The 17,054-nt window shown below is 38.5% G+C and overlaps 1 protein-coding gene across 1 annotated transcript in view; it reads right to left on the reverse strand.

Moving 5' to 3' along the window:
* The window catches only part of LOC118212487 (A disintegrin and metalloproteinase with thrombospondin motifs 3-like), a 32,731-nt gene extending 16,239 nt beyond the window's left edge, over positions 1-16,492 (reverse strand). Inside the window, exons 1-5 of the mRNA XM_035390381.1 lie at positions 16,025-16,492; positions 15,543-15,564; positions 14,695-15,101; positions 8,596-8,752; positions 1,969-2,153 (exon numbers count right to left, since the gene is read on the reverse strand). Coding sequence (XP_035246272.1) covers positions 1,969-2,153; positions 8,596-8,752; positions 14,695-15,101; positions 15,543-15,564; positions 16,025-16,087 — 834 coding nt within the window. The 5' untranslated portion in view covers positions 16,088-16,492. The remainder of the gene's footprint in view (positions 1-1,968; positions 2,154-8,595; positions 8,753-14,694; positions 15,102-15,542; positions 15,565-16,024) is intronic.
* Between the last annotated feature and the right edge of the window lie 562 nt (positions 16,493-17,054).

A 17,054-nucleotide genomic window follows, 5' to 3' on the forward strand; every position in this document is an offset into this window, starting at 1 on the left:
TGTTCAGACACAGAGGGCCTAATTTAATAAGACCATTATCATGTGAGAAACCATTTAGCACAAGAAAAACTAATAAAACAACCAATGAATGGTGCAAAACAAATACCAAGACCAATCATTGGACATGTTATTGGCTTTGTGTGTGCTAAAAGGTTTGCACATGCAAAAGGTTGAAGTGAATCAGGCCAGTGTCTTTTTCTGGTTTTATGGAGTATCAAAGGCCAGTCTTCCCAGTGTTCAATGCGCTTGTTGAAAGGCGTGATGTACCCTGTGGAAAAGGCTGAATTGCATTTGCCATTTGTTATTACTCGCTTCTTTCCCAGAGCCCACAGCCTTTCAGCCTTTCAGCGATCGTGAAAGGTGTGTCTGGGCAGATAATTACATTTCTTGCCAGAATTCGGACACGCACACACCCAGGCTCCACATCGACGGCCATTTAGTGGCCACCAGCCTCGCCACAATAATTAACTGACATTTCCACTTTAAAATGAAACATTTGCAGCAAGGCCTACAGGCATAAAATGAGCAGAGAGATTTAGGAACGAATGGCTAGGCACTGGGATTAATTTTTAGAATATATATTTCAAGGGAAAATGGAAAGAAATGTGCCCTGAATTCAACTGAATTGTCTTTGATAGACAAAGATTCCAATACAAAAATCTTGACTTTAATACTTTTAGTGGGCCAGTGACATTGTAAAAGAACAGAATTAGTACTTTTACATCATAATCATAATCTCTGTAGACACTCATTTTCTAAAAGGCCACCAGGGACACCTACTGGCAACTGATGGCGAGCAACATTACAAAATACAGGACATCTCAGCAGAATACAGGAATTTGCAGCAGATTCATTTCATATTTGAAAGGGCAGTCTTTTTATTTCAGCTTAACCAAAAGTCCTTAAAAGAGAGAAAAAAAAAATGTTTCCTGCAGCTGCCTCAATCTCCACAGCCAATTTGAAATCTGAAGAATTTTGATAATGAGTCAATGCTTAGTGCAGGATAGTGGGAGGTATCCAGCCAGGTAGTATACAACAGCAATAGTGGATAGCTACACTACTGTACTGCCATTATTTTGTATTTAGAATCATTCATTTGAACTAGATGTGTATTTTCCTTTGTTGATCGCTTCTGAAATAAGATGAAATTAAGCTGTCGTTGATGCTTTAAAAACCCAGGATGTGTTCAAAAAACAAAAACAGATAAATTACAGTACAGAGCACACCAGATCAACAAAAGGAAATTAAGCTGTTATTGATGCAGTTAACATTCAGGACATGAACAAACAAATTGCATTTGTGTCATTTCACATATCTTGTACACATCTACTCTACCTAGCTGTGTACCGATATGTAAAATATTGTAATAGATCTTCTAGCGGGAAAGATTTGTTTTGGAGCCTGTTGGGAATAGCATTTCTGATAACATTTTATACATGAAAAAGGAAGTGGCATTTAAAAGCTTTTAAATGTTTTCATTGTAAATATTTTATTTATTTATTATATGCTTCAAATCCTTAATTTAATAGGCTAAGCAAAAGCACAGAATAAAAAATCATAAAGTCATGCTGATATCCCAAAATATAACATGAACTACGCATACGTATTCTTGTAAATGTGATGAGGGTAAGGTAAAAAAGAACAGGCCTCCGCTACTCTAGTCTCTACAAAGTAATGGTATATCCCCTCAGCACACACACAGCCTTATTTAGACTTTCTTTTATCTTGAGTAAACAGCATATTCAATTGTCACTTGATGTTTCCCTATTTTATAAATAAACTGTTTAGAAATGGCAAATGGCTTTCTACCTCTACCAAGATATCCCAGAAATTGTTAAGTGGTGTTTAGTTACCAGAGATTGCTAGCAAGATTAAATGAGACAAAAAAAGTGAGAGAAAAAAACAACTGAAAAGTTTTAAATAGTTCCAAAAATGGCCAACTTCACAACTAATGAAAGCTGTACTCACAATGTTCATGAGGGTAAGCAGGTAATTTTGGACATGCTCTCGCCCATGGAATTTCACAACAGAGTCGTCCACCCCCAGGAGCACCTCAACATTGTAGTCGTCCTCGCCTGCGTGTCTGCGTTTCCTCATCGTCTGATTCACCTCCTTGGCAACACCATTCAGCGCTCCTTCAATGTCAAGGAACTCTGTGGGACAAAGAAAAAGGCGAAGAAGTGTTGTCCAAAATGATGATACATGGCTAAAGTCTACTTCCTCGTTTTTCAACATAACAAGTAGTCATGGGTGGAGCAAAGAGGGTGCCCCCCTGGGTGGGGCACTCTTTTTGACTCTTGATCAGGTAACATTTACTAATAGTTTTGTCAAACAAATATGGCAGACGAGAACCCTTCCAATTATCAGAGATGCCATTTTGTTCTACCGTGGCACAAGATGTGTAAATCTACAGAATAAAATGTAACAGAGGTTTCCTTCTCTTCTCAGAGAAGGAAAGTAAAAGCCTTTGTAAGAGCAATTTCAAATAGCATGCTGACTATCTCTAAATGGCAGCTGTCACTGTGTTTTTGTAAAAAGGTAAATGCCAAAACTGATTGTAGATTTTTGCTGTATTTAACAAACAACCCAATCAGAGGTTAACACAAAGGTCTGAGTCTGAGTATCTCTGGGGTGCAGGTGGCAGAGTCCAGTCCTCGAGGGCCACAGTGATTTCTGGATTTCATTGTGGACTTCAGCCCTTGTAATTAATTTACAGTATTGGTTTTGGGGGGGGGGGGGGGGGGGGTTGGGGGGGGATAAGCACAGCTTGTTCTCAAGGCTTTAACTGGCTGCTGACTGAAAGGAAATCACAAAAACCTGCAGGCACTGCAAGACCTCCACGTCTGAGTTTGAGACCTTCTTGTTTGTGGTGAAGTCAAATGAACAAATAATACCTGAACACATTATCTCCTGATTCATTATGCTAGCTAATCAAATTAGATTAACATGTCAATATTTGAACGGGCATAGTTTGGATGGGTACATTTCAGAGTGGGTTAGCACAGTGCACATAATTACAAGTACATTATTGGTGGCAGAGTGGTATAATGGGTATGGAGCTGGTCTTGTAACCTAAAGGCCACTGGTTCAATTCTGAAGTAGGACACTGCTGTGGTACCATTGAGCAAGGTACTTAACCTGTATTGCTTCAGTATATATGCAGCTGTATAACTGGATGCAATGTAAAAAAGTTGCATAAGTCGCTCTGGATAAGAATGTCTGTAATGTTCATAATTTTGAATGCACACAAGAAAATGTTGGTCACTTCATTAATAATCAAGACCGTCTTGGCAGAATAATTTAACAGTCAGTATTTTTATACTAGACAAACAAATAAACACGAACCTTTCACATTGTGGTTTGATGACATTGTGTGTGTGTGTGTGTGTGTGTGTGTATGTGCTATATTTGCTCCATATCCTCATAAAACCTATGACTGCATGTTGTGACATCATAAAGACCTCACTGTGCTGGAAAACAAGTCCAGTCATCAGGAACCGAGAGGGGCAAGTCAATCCATTCTCACCCGTTAGCAATAGCCATCAGTGAGGCACACACAGAGTTATGGACCTTTCAGTACATCGGGTAATTTCATTCCTTGAAAATGCCTTTTGAATATCTGAGTAACCACTCCTCAAAGTTGACAAAAACAGCAATGTGTTTGCGCTCATTTAATGTAGTTAAAGAGGTTAATACTATTATTGTACTGAATGATAACAACTCAACCACTGCTTCATCCACAGTGTCAATCATAGTCATGCTTATGCACACTTTCAAGTGCTCTCAGTCCTTTTATGTTTTCCGTAAGGCTCTCTCTCTTCTTTTTTGGTTCATTGAAAAAATACAACAACAGATAGAGATTGCTGGAAGAGGCCTAGAACAAGACCAAAAGTTGGAAGATGCAATTCTGCTATCTTATAAAATGTGCACCAAGAGTGAAGCTACCATGTAACAGTGTTTTGTAAAAAGATGTTTAAGAATAACTTAGGTTTGCATGCCTTATGAAACATGCCCAATATAACCCCGCTCCCTTTTTGAAAGTACTAGCTAGATAATTATTTCAATATGTCAGTAGATATACAGTAGGTCCAGAACTGATACAGCTTGTGTGATTATGGTTGTACATCTTGCCACTTCTTTGTTGCTAGTGACTTTCAACAACATCTACATAAATTAATAATCTCCTATAATCACTCCCCCCCCCCCCCCCCCCACAGTCTCCCCACTTGTTTTTGTGATGTTTGTTTACTGGAAAGCAATCCTGAGAAGTTCCAGAAACCAGTGCTTCGTTGGTCAGGTTTCACAAGCAACAGGAGACCTGTATGCTTGCAAACTCAGCATGAGGTTTCTTTTACTGCAGGATTTGCCCATTCACTGAAAGAACGGGGCTGGTCTGAGTCTGTGCTATAACACCGGTGTTCCCTACAGACTGCAATGTGGAAGTCATTTAAAGTGTGCTTTAATTTGCCCCTAATGTAAAGTGCCTCGCACAGCAGCTTTTCCTTCAAGGATATCCTGTGGGGCACTGGAGATCTGGGGCCAGTGCTAATTTCAAACTCAGCTGGAGAAAAAAACGAAAGGTTCTTTCCGACATCAAAGTGCAGGTAATTGTGTTTTATGTGACAGTGGCAGAGACACACTGTTTTTTCTAAGATAAGCACACAGCCATACACTTACAAATTAATTCCAACCCATCCCTACCGCCTTAAGGCTTGTGGGATTTCTACTGCATGTAAAACACATGAATAAAGTTACAATGACATGTTACATGTTATAGTACTCTTCAGCACTGCTTTAGCTATTCATATAAATATTTATTATTTATTACATAATTTAACTGACATATGCTGGTATACGTGTGAATTGTGATTTGGAAGATGGAACACAATGTGATAGACAAGAGAAAGAGAAAAACACATTTTTATATGTATTTACAGAATTTTACTGAGTGGCACTAATTTCTTTACTTATTCTATACTTATACTGAACCATCAAATTAAAATGAACTCAGATGAACTATGCTATTCACTCTGCACATTTTACATTTTACATGAATGGCATATTAAAGACCCTGTGCAATAAAATCACACTTTTACATATTATAAGCAAAGAACAAAAGATTATTAGAAATTATATTAAGTGCTCACTATTCTTATGAGTTTTTTAAATGTGCTTTCTATCCTTAAAGCAAAAAAGTTCTTAAATTGCCCACCATTAGAGGATTTGCTATTGGTCTATGTAGCCTATACCTTTTAATAACATCATTAACTAGACAATTTACATAAAATGATTTTGCCCACCGTACGGAATTAATGGAATACCAGATCATTATGCAAACAAGTTAATTTACCTGCTTGTTGTTTTGCCAGTACTGACTGTACTATAGGCTCTGCATGAGTACCATGCCCTGTTGTATGAACTGCTGTGTGGGTACTATGGGCAGCCAATGAGTATTGCAAAAGTTACTCATACTGTAGATATAACAATATGCTGTGTCAATATAGGGTGAGCAGTGACATTCCACCAAGGTTCAAAACAGTAGGATTGTATGATGTGTATGCTATCAGAGGGAAATTAAATTAGCTATCCAACAAGCTTATTTGGCTCTTCATCAGCCAGTCTGCCCACTTGACATTTTTTCTTGACCAAATCCACCACCCCCTCACTCACAACCCCCCCAAATCATTGACATTTCTGTAAAAAAAAAATGTTGCCTCTTTGTTTGATTCACATAATCTGTAATATTTGCTTTTTGTTTGCGGTGGTTGGGCTGCTCATACATTTTGATTGTAGGGAAATCTGATTGTGCCAGCTAGCTACTGTCATGGTCGATTGCAGGGAAATCTGATTGTGCCAGCTAGCCACTGTCATGGTCGATTGCAGGGAAATCTGATTGTGCCAGCTAGCCACTGTCATGGAGCCATGCTGCAGGCATGACTAAATCCACAGCCACGGTACACAGTGAGACTACAGGAGACAGGAAACTCCTTCAGTAAAAACATAAAACACAATACTTACCTCTCGAGAGGGAGGGAAGCGCTGAAAGACTGGCGTCATGATTCAGGCTTTGCAAATGGGGCAGGGAAAGGTCAGCATTGATAGTGAGAGAAACCGATATTAAATAGCTAAATTTGAATAACCGTACAGCATGACTAGAAAGGGCACACGTCTGTAGAACTACTGAAGCTGTTCAGGTTTAGCACCTAGCCTGAGGGTATAAGTACAGGGCCCCATGTGAGAACCAGACCTATGACCTCAGAGTGACAAACTCCGTTTCCTAACCATTATACTATATTTCTGCCCTGTGACATATTCTACACTCTTTTCTCTTGAGGCAAATGTCTCTCTTCAAAGCAATGCGCATTCAAATAAATCATTATGTGTTATTACTGTGGACTGCAGGCAGTTTGCCTGAACGAGAAGCAAGAAAGCAATCCAGGAGACACGGACAGGCCAGAGTAAGTGTATAGGAGGACACAGAGAGCTGGCAAGTTTCTGTCTCACTTTGCAGTCTTCCTTCAGTACTAGACTGCATCATGCATGCAATGTCATCCGGGGCTAATGTAAGCATGTTTGTTAATTTTGTAGCAATCAATTTAATTCAGTTTTAAGTGTAGTTCTGCAAATAAACCATTTTATTTGAGTTTTCAGGTGTTGTTGTTTCGCTGTTTACTAATATTGATGATTTTTAATAATGAACCATATGGATTATGAATGGATGATTATGGATTTATGCATTTTTAATCTTACTTTTTACAGTTAATGTTGTTGTGGTAATGGTAATATTCATGGCACATAACATGCAGGGTTGTTTTTGTTTTCTTTTTTGGCAAAATTACAAGGTCGCACGTCAAAACACGAATCAGAATGCTTCATTAAGCTGCAGGTTATGTTAAATTTACCACTGGGGCACCCCTCCCCCCACCCTCCCCAAAATTCACATTCTACCCCCGCATCTTCAATGTTCAGAAGCACCAGACAGCACTGGTGTATCCTAGTGTGCAATGACTGTGTAACTGTTGTGGGACCCACTGGTGAGATCTGCTCACTCTGATTGACTCACCATCTGGATGCATTCCTACTATACTGGGAAAATTACACGTTGAAGCTACAGCTGGTTCATTCAAGTATCCTTTAAACAAGAATGCTCGTAGAACATAAACACCTTCAGTTTAACAGTAGAAAATAAAAATCCTATCGTTCAACACAGTGGGGTTACTATTTGCTTTTTATTACACAAGTACAATATGTATAGAGTTTGCAGCAGCCACAGCACCATGTAGCTTACTCTAACCGACAGTTGGGTTTGTTCAGTACTTGGATTCAGGATTGAGACCCCCACACCATGAGTAATTTACCAGTATAGTCGGTCAGCATACACACGCATTATCTTATACCCAGTCTGATTTGTTTTGTGGAAGTTACAGTACACTCTGTGGTAACCAACACAGTGTCCGTTTTTAAGAGAAAATCAGTATACTTTTATTCTTAATGTAATGTAAATGACAACAGTCCTGTCAATCCTGCAGTCTTGTAGTGTGATACATGCTCATTTTGTACTGTACAGCAGTGGTAGATTTGCAGCTGCCATGATGACATGCTACTCTACAGAAACCAGCCAATAAAATTAAAACACTTCATTTGCTGTGTAAGTCCTCTCCTTTGCAAACCAGGACAGGGATTTCAAACTATTCTTCAGATGGAGCTGTAACTCATATACATGTCTGACATCTGTCAAATGACACCCCTCTCTCATGTATTGTACTTTATTTGGTCATTCTTTTATGAGCCAGAGGGCTCTAAGTTGTTTGATGTAGATACAGAATTCTGCATTCCAGCCCTTCAACATTTGGAAAAGAAAGAGAAACAGATGTTCCTCCACAGTGACCTCTAATTTGAACATAGCATAATCAACCAGCAGACACAGACAAGGAGACACCGACAAACAAAATACAAATCAATATCAATACATATAAGCTGGTTTGATATGTATTGTGCACAATCAAATCATCCACACACAGCTTAGTTGATAATATTCACAACGTAACTAAACCAAGTTATTCTGAATACAAATTATGGCAGGCCAAAATTCCAGAGAAAGCAATGTGAATTTAAAACAGACATTTATTTGTTAATGTCTGTGATAACTCTGGAAAGAAAGAGTAACGTACCAACACTGGAGTGCATCTGAGCATGGAAAATTGTGTGTTGAAGTAAAGCCCTAGAGATGACTTAGTTGCATATGCTAATCTTGTTTATTTTACCAATGGAAAGGATCACCTCTGCTATATTGTTTTGCAAATTTTTGCAAATTGTAAGATTTCTTTAAATATTTCACACAACTTCTCTTGAACCGTCTGGTCACATATCCCATTGTACTATCCCATTGTAATATCCCATACAACTGCTTAATATAACAGGAACCAACATGCATCTCCTTATTTTTATCTAGGGGAAAAACAGATTCAGTCAAAGCAAAATTAATTACTTTTTCTGCATAATAAAATGAAAATAACTGCTTATATGTATCCTTGGTATGTATCCACTATCTTGACTGCATATATAATATTCTGCATATTGAGAAGGAAAACATACCATCAGCGTGGGGGTCAGTGGGTAAGACAGATGGAGTTCGTGGTACAGCTGATCTCCTGTAAACCACATGGACTCTTCCAGTCTCCTCATGCTCCTGTGAGCCCCTCTCCAGCGGCTCTATGAAGTATTCATCCGAGTCGGTGCGAATCAAACCTGCCTATTTACACAAAACAAGCCGCAATATTAAACAACTGTCGCTGACATCTGCTCTTGTTTTTGTGTCACTTGCTCATTTCACATATTTAATTGAGTACATTAATAACAACTTCTTCACTGTTCTCACATTAATCTGATGTGCAGCAGGCAAACAATGAAATACGATATTTTTAACCTTCATGAAGGCAACAGCTTTGCATCCCAGTTGGAATGACTATTAACAACTTTTTTAATTGCACAGAGAAAATATATATGCTAATGATGACATACGAAAAAAATGTAACAATGTGTAAACAAAAAGTTTTATTCATTGTAAAATCATATGAACATAATTAGACATAATTACTTGTATGCAGCATAAACATAAATATTAAATATGTTAGCTTAAGCGGCTGAGAAGTACAAACATACTGAGAGGTAATCACCAGCTACAATACAATCTATATTACATTTCAGTATACATATGGTGAACAGATTCCCTGGTGGACCATGTATATAATGCAATGTGAAGTTCTCCCACACCAAACCCAGCAAACAGGTATCATTCTCCTGGCATTCACCAATGCCAGATTTGTCCATCAGACCGCCAGATAGTGAAGCATGATTCATCACTCCTGAGCATGCATTTCCCCTGCTCCAGAGTCCAGTGTGTGGAGTGCTTTACACCACTCCAGCCGACGCTTGGCATTGCGCATGGTGATCTTAGGTCTGTGTGTGGTTGCTTGGCCATGAAAATCCCATTTCATGAAGCTTCTGACGAACAGTTCTTGTGCTGACGTCACTTCCAGAGGCAGTCTTGCAACCGAGGACAGACGATTTTTACACTTCATGCACTTGGTGGTCCCAGTTCTGTGCCCTTGTGCGGTCTACCGCTTCGTGGCTAAGCTGTTGATGCTCCCAGACGTTTCCACTTCATAATAACAGCACTTACAGTTGACTGGGGCAGCTCTAGCAGGGCAGAAATTTGACAAACTGGCTTGTTGGAAAGGCTTTATCCTATGACAGTGCCACGTTGAAGGTCACTGAGCTCTTCAGTACGACCCATTCTACTACCAATGTTTGTCTATGGAGATTGCATGGCTGTATGCTTGATTTTATGTACCTGTTAGTGTGGCTGAAGTAGCTGAACCCACTCATTATAAGGGGTGTCCACACAGATTTAGCCATGTAGTGTATCGCACTCCCTTTACTTTATGTAAAACTTTATATCAAATTGCACAAAGCCAGTGCCATTGCCACGCAGTGCACAATGGTTACGAATAAATTCGGACGGCATTTAAATCAGAGGGGACAATAATTATAATACTGAGCAAATTATGATTCTTGCAGTAAACTCACGGAAATCTAAATTATTTAGGTCAGCCAAAGTCTGTCTTAAACATGAAAAAGAATACAAACACAGAATTTATTGCCAAAGAAATCTGAAAAAAGCTAACATATTTTGCCCATATATCTTAATGCCTAACATCTGCTAACCCAGCGTGAAACCATGTTTCCATTAAACACGTGTTCCAGCTTTTTTTTCCAAGATCAGAGGTGTTAATTTCCTTAATGAGGTCACCATTCAAAAATATATCAAACCGTACCTCCTTACATGGTCTTAATTTTACACTAGCCCACAGAAGCATTTATTTCCTGAGTGTGGGCGTTTTATCAGTATTAAATTTGTGTGCTATATTTATCAGTGTACTGTAGCCATGTATGTTGGCACACTGCTACAGCACAAAAATAAGATGCTTTTTGTTTTTATCAAGATTATGGCCCAGTAGGAAACAACTACTTCACAGCAGTTATAGAAGGTGGATTTCATGATTTCTCAAAACTTTAGATGTGACATTTTTACCCTTTGTTATATAAGGTAGATCTTATTCTTCTGCCTAGTTTGGCTTTGCAGATGTTAGACCAGGATAGTGTTCTTTGTTCTCGGCTAGAAATAGCTTTACAAAATAAGTAATTGTACCTTACTGAACCCGTGTTCAGCAGTTGTCTACGATCATGAAAATGCACTTTTTGTACGTCGCTTTGGATAAAAGCGTCTGCTAAATGAATGTAATGTAATGTAGATTTTTTCATCTGAAGCCAATTTTGCTATAATTCTATTAAGTGCAGCTTGAGTAAAGGGATCAATAAAGTAACAATATTTCACAGCATCGGCATGTCGTACCTACCACAATATTGGGAAAAGCTTTGTAATACATAGCGATACTGCTGACTTAGAATTCACGCAAAGAACTATATGGGGGGCAAAAAACTGATGTGGGTCACGTTCTTCAACATAGTGTTGAAAAATATTCACAGTAATTTACTCATATCCCTGCATGACATGGTCTAACATATTAGCTCCAAAGCATCATAAATCCACGCACAAACCATCATTTTAATTTCAAAGCGTCTGATCATTATAGGCAAATCACACTCTTCAGGATATTAATTCAGAAGGCAAGTTTTCCTCGGAACAAGGTAGTTGCGGCTGTGGGAGGGGGCGGGGGTCACATTATTATGGTAATCCCATACATGGCAGTGACTCTGGTTACACCTTTATGCTGTTATTTTAAGTTGTAAATCCATGCTGTTTCAAGCTTTATAAAAAAGCTTAATGTCACAGGCATTTACAGGTAACTGACAAAAGCTCTGACCTGCAGTTTCCTCTCCGAACAGGGTTTAGAGCTCTGTGCTGCATGAGTGTAATAACCAGGTGTGGCCTTCAGCCCAGCAGACACCGCTGCTCTGCCAAGATAAGCAGCACGTTGGATTCAGCCGAAGGGCTCCACTTTTCCGACACAGCCCTCCAGTGTAAACTTCTTAAGAAGCTTAACCGAGACACTGGTACCTTTCACTTCTGGTGCTGTTTGGTCCAGGCTTACCTGTACCTTCCAGTTCTGTCCCTTTAAATGTGAACTGTAAAGAATACTTGCAAAGGCTGTTGAATTTATTTGTTTTTCTTTGTCCGTTCTGTGCGCTGGTTCGTTCATTATTAACCTGTTTATTTGAAGCAATCATATCGAGCTATATCACAGGGGAAGCTAATTATTAATGCATTACATTATTCATAAATCACAGGACTTTATGTTCTGCAGAATAACCTTTCAGACCCTGGAACTCAAGGGATGAAAAAAAACATTTACCACCTGTGCGCCCTAATCAGTATTACACATTACATTTGATGTAACAGTATAAAAGCATTTTCACATCTCACACCAGTCTACAAATACGGGATAATTTTGCAGTGTCCTACGAAAGGCAGTACGTGGAATTGCTTGCTCGGTCAAAATAAACCTCAGTTGTCATGAACAGAAACCAATGCAGCAGGAAATGTGGGTTTATATTGGCTAAACCCAAAGTGTATAAATGTATAAATAAAAACACCCAGAATACTTCGCTGAAACTACTGCCTGTGAATCTGAAAGAGCATTAAGAAGCTGCCTTTCGTTGCTCATGCCTCAGCCTTCCCATATCTTCTGATAATGTGGCAATATCAAATTAAAGTCAGGTAAAAACACAGCCATTCCTTGTAAATTGAGAGCCTAGGTGGAACAAAAAGCAGCATACACACTGAGTCCCTAGGACCTGGTTTCAAAAGAACTGCACCAAAGATCAAGCACTGAGAAATCCACAGACATTCCAGAAACATCAATATGGCTAATGCAGTCTTTAATTCTGACGGAAATATGGTTTATGTGGAAAACATACAGTGAAGCTGAAAGGGAAAAAACAGCAAAAGATCTGTGGACTGGACTAAATATAAAATGAGAAGCGTTTATTTACATGACCTCTCATGGTTCCTCTGTCACTCTCCCAAATGCTCTGTACTCTAAACGTTGCCATTATAGCTGTGGCCACAGGGACCTTTGGAAAGGGGACCCAGACTGAACCACCCTCTTACACGCTGGAAATGCTGTTTCCATTTTGGTACATGGAATAATATGCATTTGGAGAATAAATGCTATTGCCCCATTAAAAAGAAAATCACAGTTCAGCTCCATTTGCACTGTGCAACTGTTCACATTTGACAACTGCAAAACATATTTTCTTATTAAATCCCATTTACAGAAGGCAGTTTCAAACAATAAATGTACACTTAGTGTAAGTGCAAAATAACTGATAATAAGGATCTCATCAGTCATCTCAGATATCAGTGATAGGAAAGACTTTAGGGGGCTGATCCGATTCACAATCTCAAACTACAATTCATCAATAAAACTGGGAGTGATGAAAAAATGGTTCATGATGTGTGAGATATTGTGATCCTGGTGGTTGCATTCAGTAGTCTATCAAATACAGTAGGTCAATCTGTAGGTCAATAACCATGCCAAAATGAGCTATTTTTAAATGAACTGTCTGTTGTGATGTACACACACACAATTTCCCAGAGGGAAATAGAGACCACTGTCATTGCATTGATGACTGAGGTGGATGCTACAGCAGTTACATAATGCATTGTGAAACCATCCTCCTGACAGCTGATGACAGTTGCTGTAGGTCAGTGGAAGGAAAGCTCCATATTTTGGAAGAAAAAGAACAGAGTAGAGTAGCTCAGATTACTGAAAGAGATTAGCAAAAGAGATGACGACTCTGTAGATTGTATGGACTCTACAGATCCATACAATGCCCACCAAAATTATTCTCCATTGTAAAAATGAGTAATATAAACAATACAGGCAATGGCTATATTCTGTGCTAAGAAAGGGGAAAATTATATATGTTTATACATAAACAAGGAAAAATAATGTTACATTTTGTATTTGTATATTATTGTTCCACCAGTAATAATAAATAATTATTCATTAAATAGACAGCAACAAACAAATTCATGTTAACTTGAATCCCATGGATTACAGTTTAAGTGGGGTATAAAGATTTGGTAGTACTAATGTAAATGTGCCATCCATCACCAAGGGGAAGAGCAAATATCTCTCAGAAGATACTAGACCTTCACATGTCTGGAGATTTTTATACAAACAAATAAAAAATATAAAGCTAGCCACCACTTTCCCCAAACTAGATGCTATGCAGACTTGCATTCATCCACTCATACTGTAGATCTAGAGAAATGCACTCACATTAACAGACGTCAGTAAAATGTAACATTTTTCAAATAACTTCCCATGAGAACATTTCACAACGACCTTATTTATAGAAAGGTGTCTGATGATATCCAGGCATCTATTAGCTTATGGAGGTGAGGAACTGCGTCCATGGGAATCAATTATAGTGGAACAAATACTGCTTCTCTGAGACCCGACTGATGACTTATTTATTACCTCGGACTTAAGAGTGCTGCACATGTACCAGATACTATGCGCTTGTATTTTAAATGAATACATTCCACATTGACTCTGAGTTTTTTTTTTTTTAGACACCTGGCAGGTTTCAGAAATTAATTGCATGCATTGTCAAATCGAAGTTTATGACATCCTCTTATTCATGCAAGAAGAGGGATCTAAGATCGTATTACTCTGCAACTTCATCCTCTCCAAAGAATGAGCAAAACAAGGGCACATCATCAACAGTATGAATTATATGGCGTGAGCCACGGTAGAACTGTAGGACTGGGCCCATAAACAGGTTATGCAGCACTGGTGTGGACAAATTATTGTTCTCATTAGCCATGAGGTGTTCAGTGAAACATGACCACAGGGAAAGGCCAGACACACACAAAACACACCATAAATTCTGTTTGAAGCAAACAAAGGACTGGAATTGACAAGGTTCAGATAGGTAACATAATTCTATAATAGCTCATGAGATATATCTGAATTTAATAATAGAACAAGTGTAAAAATTTGGTGGTTTTATTTTGCCAGTGTTTTCACACCAAAATACTGATCCTTTGGGCCCAATATTTTTATTATGTATACATTCTCAAAGGTGGCTGACCATGTTATTACAAATCCAAATTCAAAGAAAGAGACACAGATAGAGAGAGAAGGAATTGTCACCTACCAGTCCATCACAGTTGCTTATGACAACAGATGCCCCAGGAAGGTCAGTGATGCCCCCAACAAAAGTGCAGTCGGTTCTAAGGGGCTTTTTCATCAGTATCTGCTCTGTGCTGTCATTAGACAGTAGTCTATTCTCTGTGCTGGTGGCAACTTCAACTATCCCCACGTCATCATGCCACTCCACAGTGGCACCAGGGGCTACGAGCCTGCTGTTGGGCCTCAGCCGCAGATGTAATTCCCTCCCAAAGGCTGTGATGTTGAAGAATAAATGTTCCGAATTCCGCTCCGCACCCCTCTTTACCCGCCGCTTGTGATTGGCTGAGAGAAGGTGTGACAAGAAGTGGCCCCCAGAGTCTGTGCTGATGGGTGTAATTAGTCCATATTCTTTCAGTTGCCTCTTTAATAATTCTGTAGGAGTAAAGAACAAAAGCACACATATCTCAATGGTGTACTAACAGCAACACATTTTAAAACACCATTATCGAGGCTGTAATTAAATCAACAATATACTCAAGAAATGTGAAAAGGATTGCAGCTGGATTTAAATGATTTTGCACTGGACACTGTGTTCTTGGTATTAATTACTTCTAACATTTAATTTAGAATTTGTTTTTTATTTGAATTGCATGGAGATGTTCTTTCAGTTACTTGTTTATGCAAGTTGACAGTGAAAGTTTTAAAAACTGTTTTAAACTACTTCATACTGGGGCTTTTATTAATCCCATGCTGGATAAAAACAGTTAATTTAATTTTAAGTTATGCTAGTGGTTCTTCAAGTCTCAGATGAACGGTCTACTTTTGAATACATTCTGTTAACTTGTTGAAAAGATAATCGTTTTCAATACATACCTTCTTTATCTGCTCCACTAACCTGGAATAAAAACAGTAACACTTAAACACGTAAGGTCCACGTGTAATTGTTAAGTACAATGGCAAGACAATGGCTTGGCCTACAATATTAAGGTCATGGATTCTTTGACGTAAATTCAGTATAGCATGAAAACATTTATTTCGGAAACCGAGTTGGTGCCTCGAGTTCATTCAAACGTTCCGTGTTACATTTCACGTGTTCGCAACACAGAGGGTAATTGTTCGTAGCATATTTAGAACACAGTCGTGCTTCTTTAAATAGCCTAATTAATCTTACTCAAATAATCCTGAACGTTCAGAGGTTTAACATTTATAGATGGTGGAGTTCTAGAGGAAACTAGTAGCAACGAGTTTTTTAACGACCGTGACAACACCTGGGAGAATAATAATAATACTTATGAAAAGACATTTTTAAACGCAGCGTAGCCAAGAGTAACTTGATGATTGAAGGTTTCACTTACCTTATCTGAAGCCAGACTAACTTCAATTCCAGCTACAAGTAACCAAAATGACAGGAGAAACATCACGGGTTGACTTGACTCAGAAAAAAGAAAAATTGCTGTGCAGCTGTAACTGCTTATTGAAATTTTCTCTAGGCTTTATAGCAAGCTAGGAAAGCTGACATGGCATACTTTTGTGTTCAGCACGTTTTTGCATTTATTTCACTCTGAAATTCAGTTATGTGTTAATGACATGGAGTTAGATCACTTAAGGTGACTCATTTTCTTGCGCGTACACAGTTAAGACATCTCTGGCCCAAGATTGGTGTGTCCTGCTTGTAGGCTACCGCGCACTGTCAACTTGAGGTCTACTCTGTTCAGGTTAATATGATCAACCACAGACCAGCTCCGTTTGACGTCAATTTCTTATTTTCTTTCTTTTTTTAAGATTGTGTACACATTGCGATGATTTCAGCTGACGCGAACTCATGAAACCCGTAACCCAGCGATATTTCGTATGTTTATTTATTTATTTTTATTTACTCGTTTTACGCACGTAAGATAATGAAAAATACAAAGCATTTCCAATACATTTCGGGATGGAGATGTCTGCATCTGTTAATTCTCTTCATGTACGCTTGTAAGTGTTTATTTTTAGTTGGTCACCTCCTTATAGTTACTCACGAGATAAACGAGAAAGACACATATGGTATTTATTCATCGAATGTCGTGTGGAACAGTCTTCAAGTATTTATTACAATATATGTGTTACATTTCCAGATTTGTTTTTTTGTTTTGGGCTTGCTCGAAAATGCATGAATACGTGTCATTTTGGGGGGAAAGCTTTCAAAAATTACATAAGCTACACATGCAGTAGTACGTTTATTATGTTTCCATGAAACGTTGGACATTTGTTGGACTACATTCAAATGTATTAAATTTGTTTTATGTAAAGATATCTAAATCAATAACAAGGATTTGCTAAAATTAACACACTGCCTTACATAGTGGCTTAATGTGGCAGATGCTAATACAATAAGTCACTTAGGTA

This window comes from Anguilla anguilla, chromosome 14 (assembly GCF_013347855.1).
Source record: "Anguilla anguilla isolate fAngAng1 chromosome 14, fAngAng1.pri, whole genome shotgun sequence".
Classification (NCBI taxonomy): domain Eukaryota; kingdom Metazoa; phylum Chordata; class Actinopteri; order Anguilliformes; family Anguillidae; genus Anguilla; species Anguilla anguilla.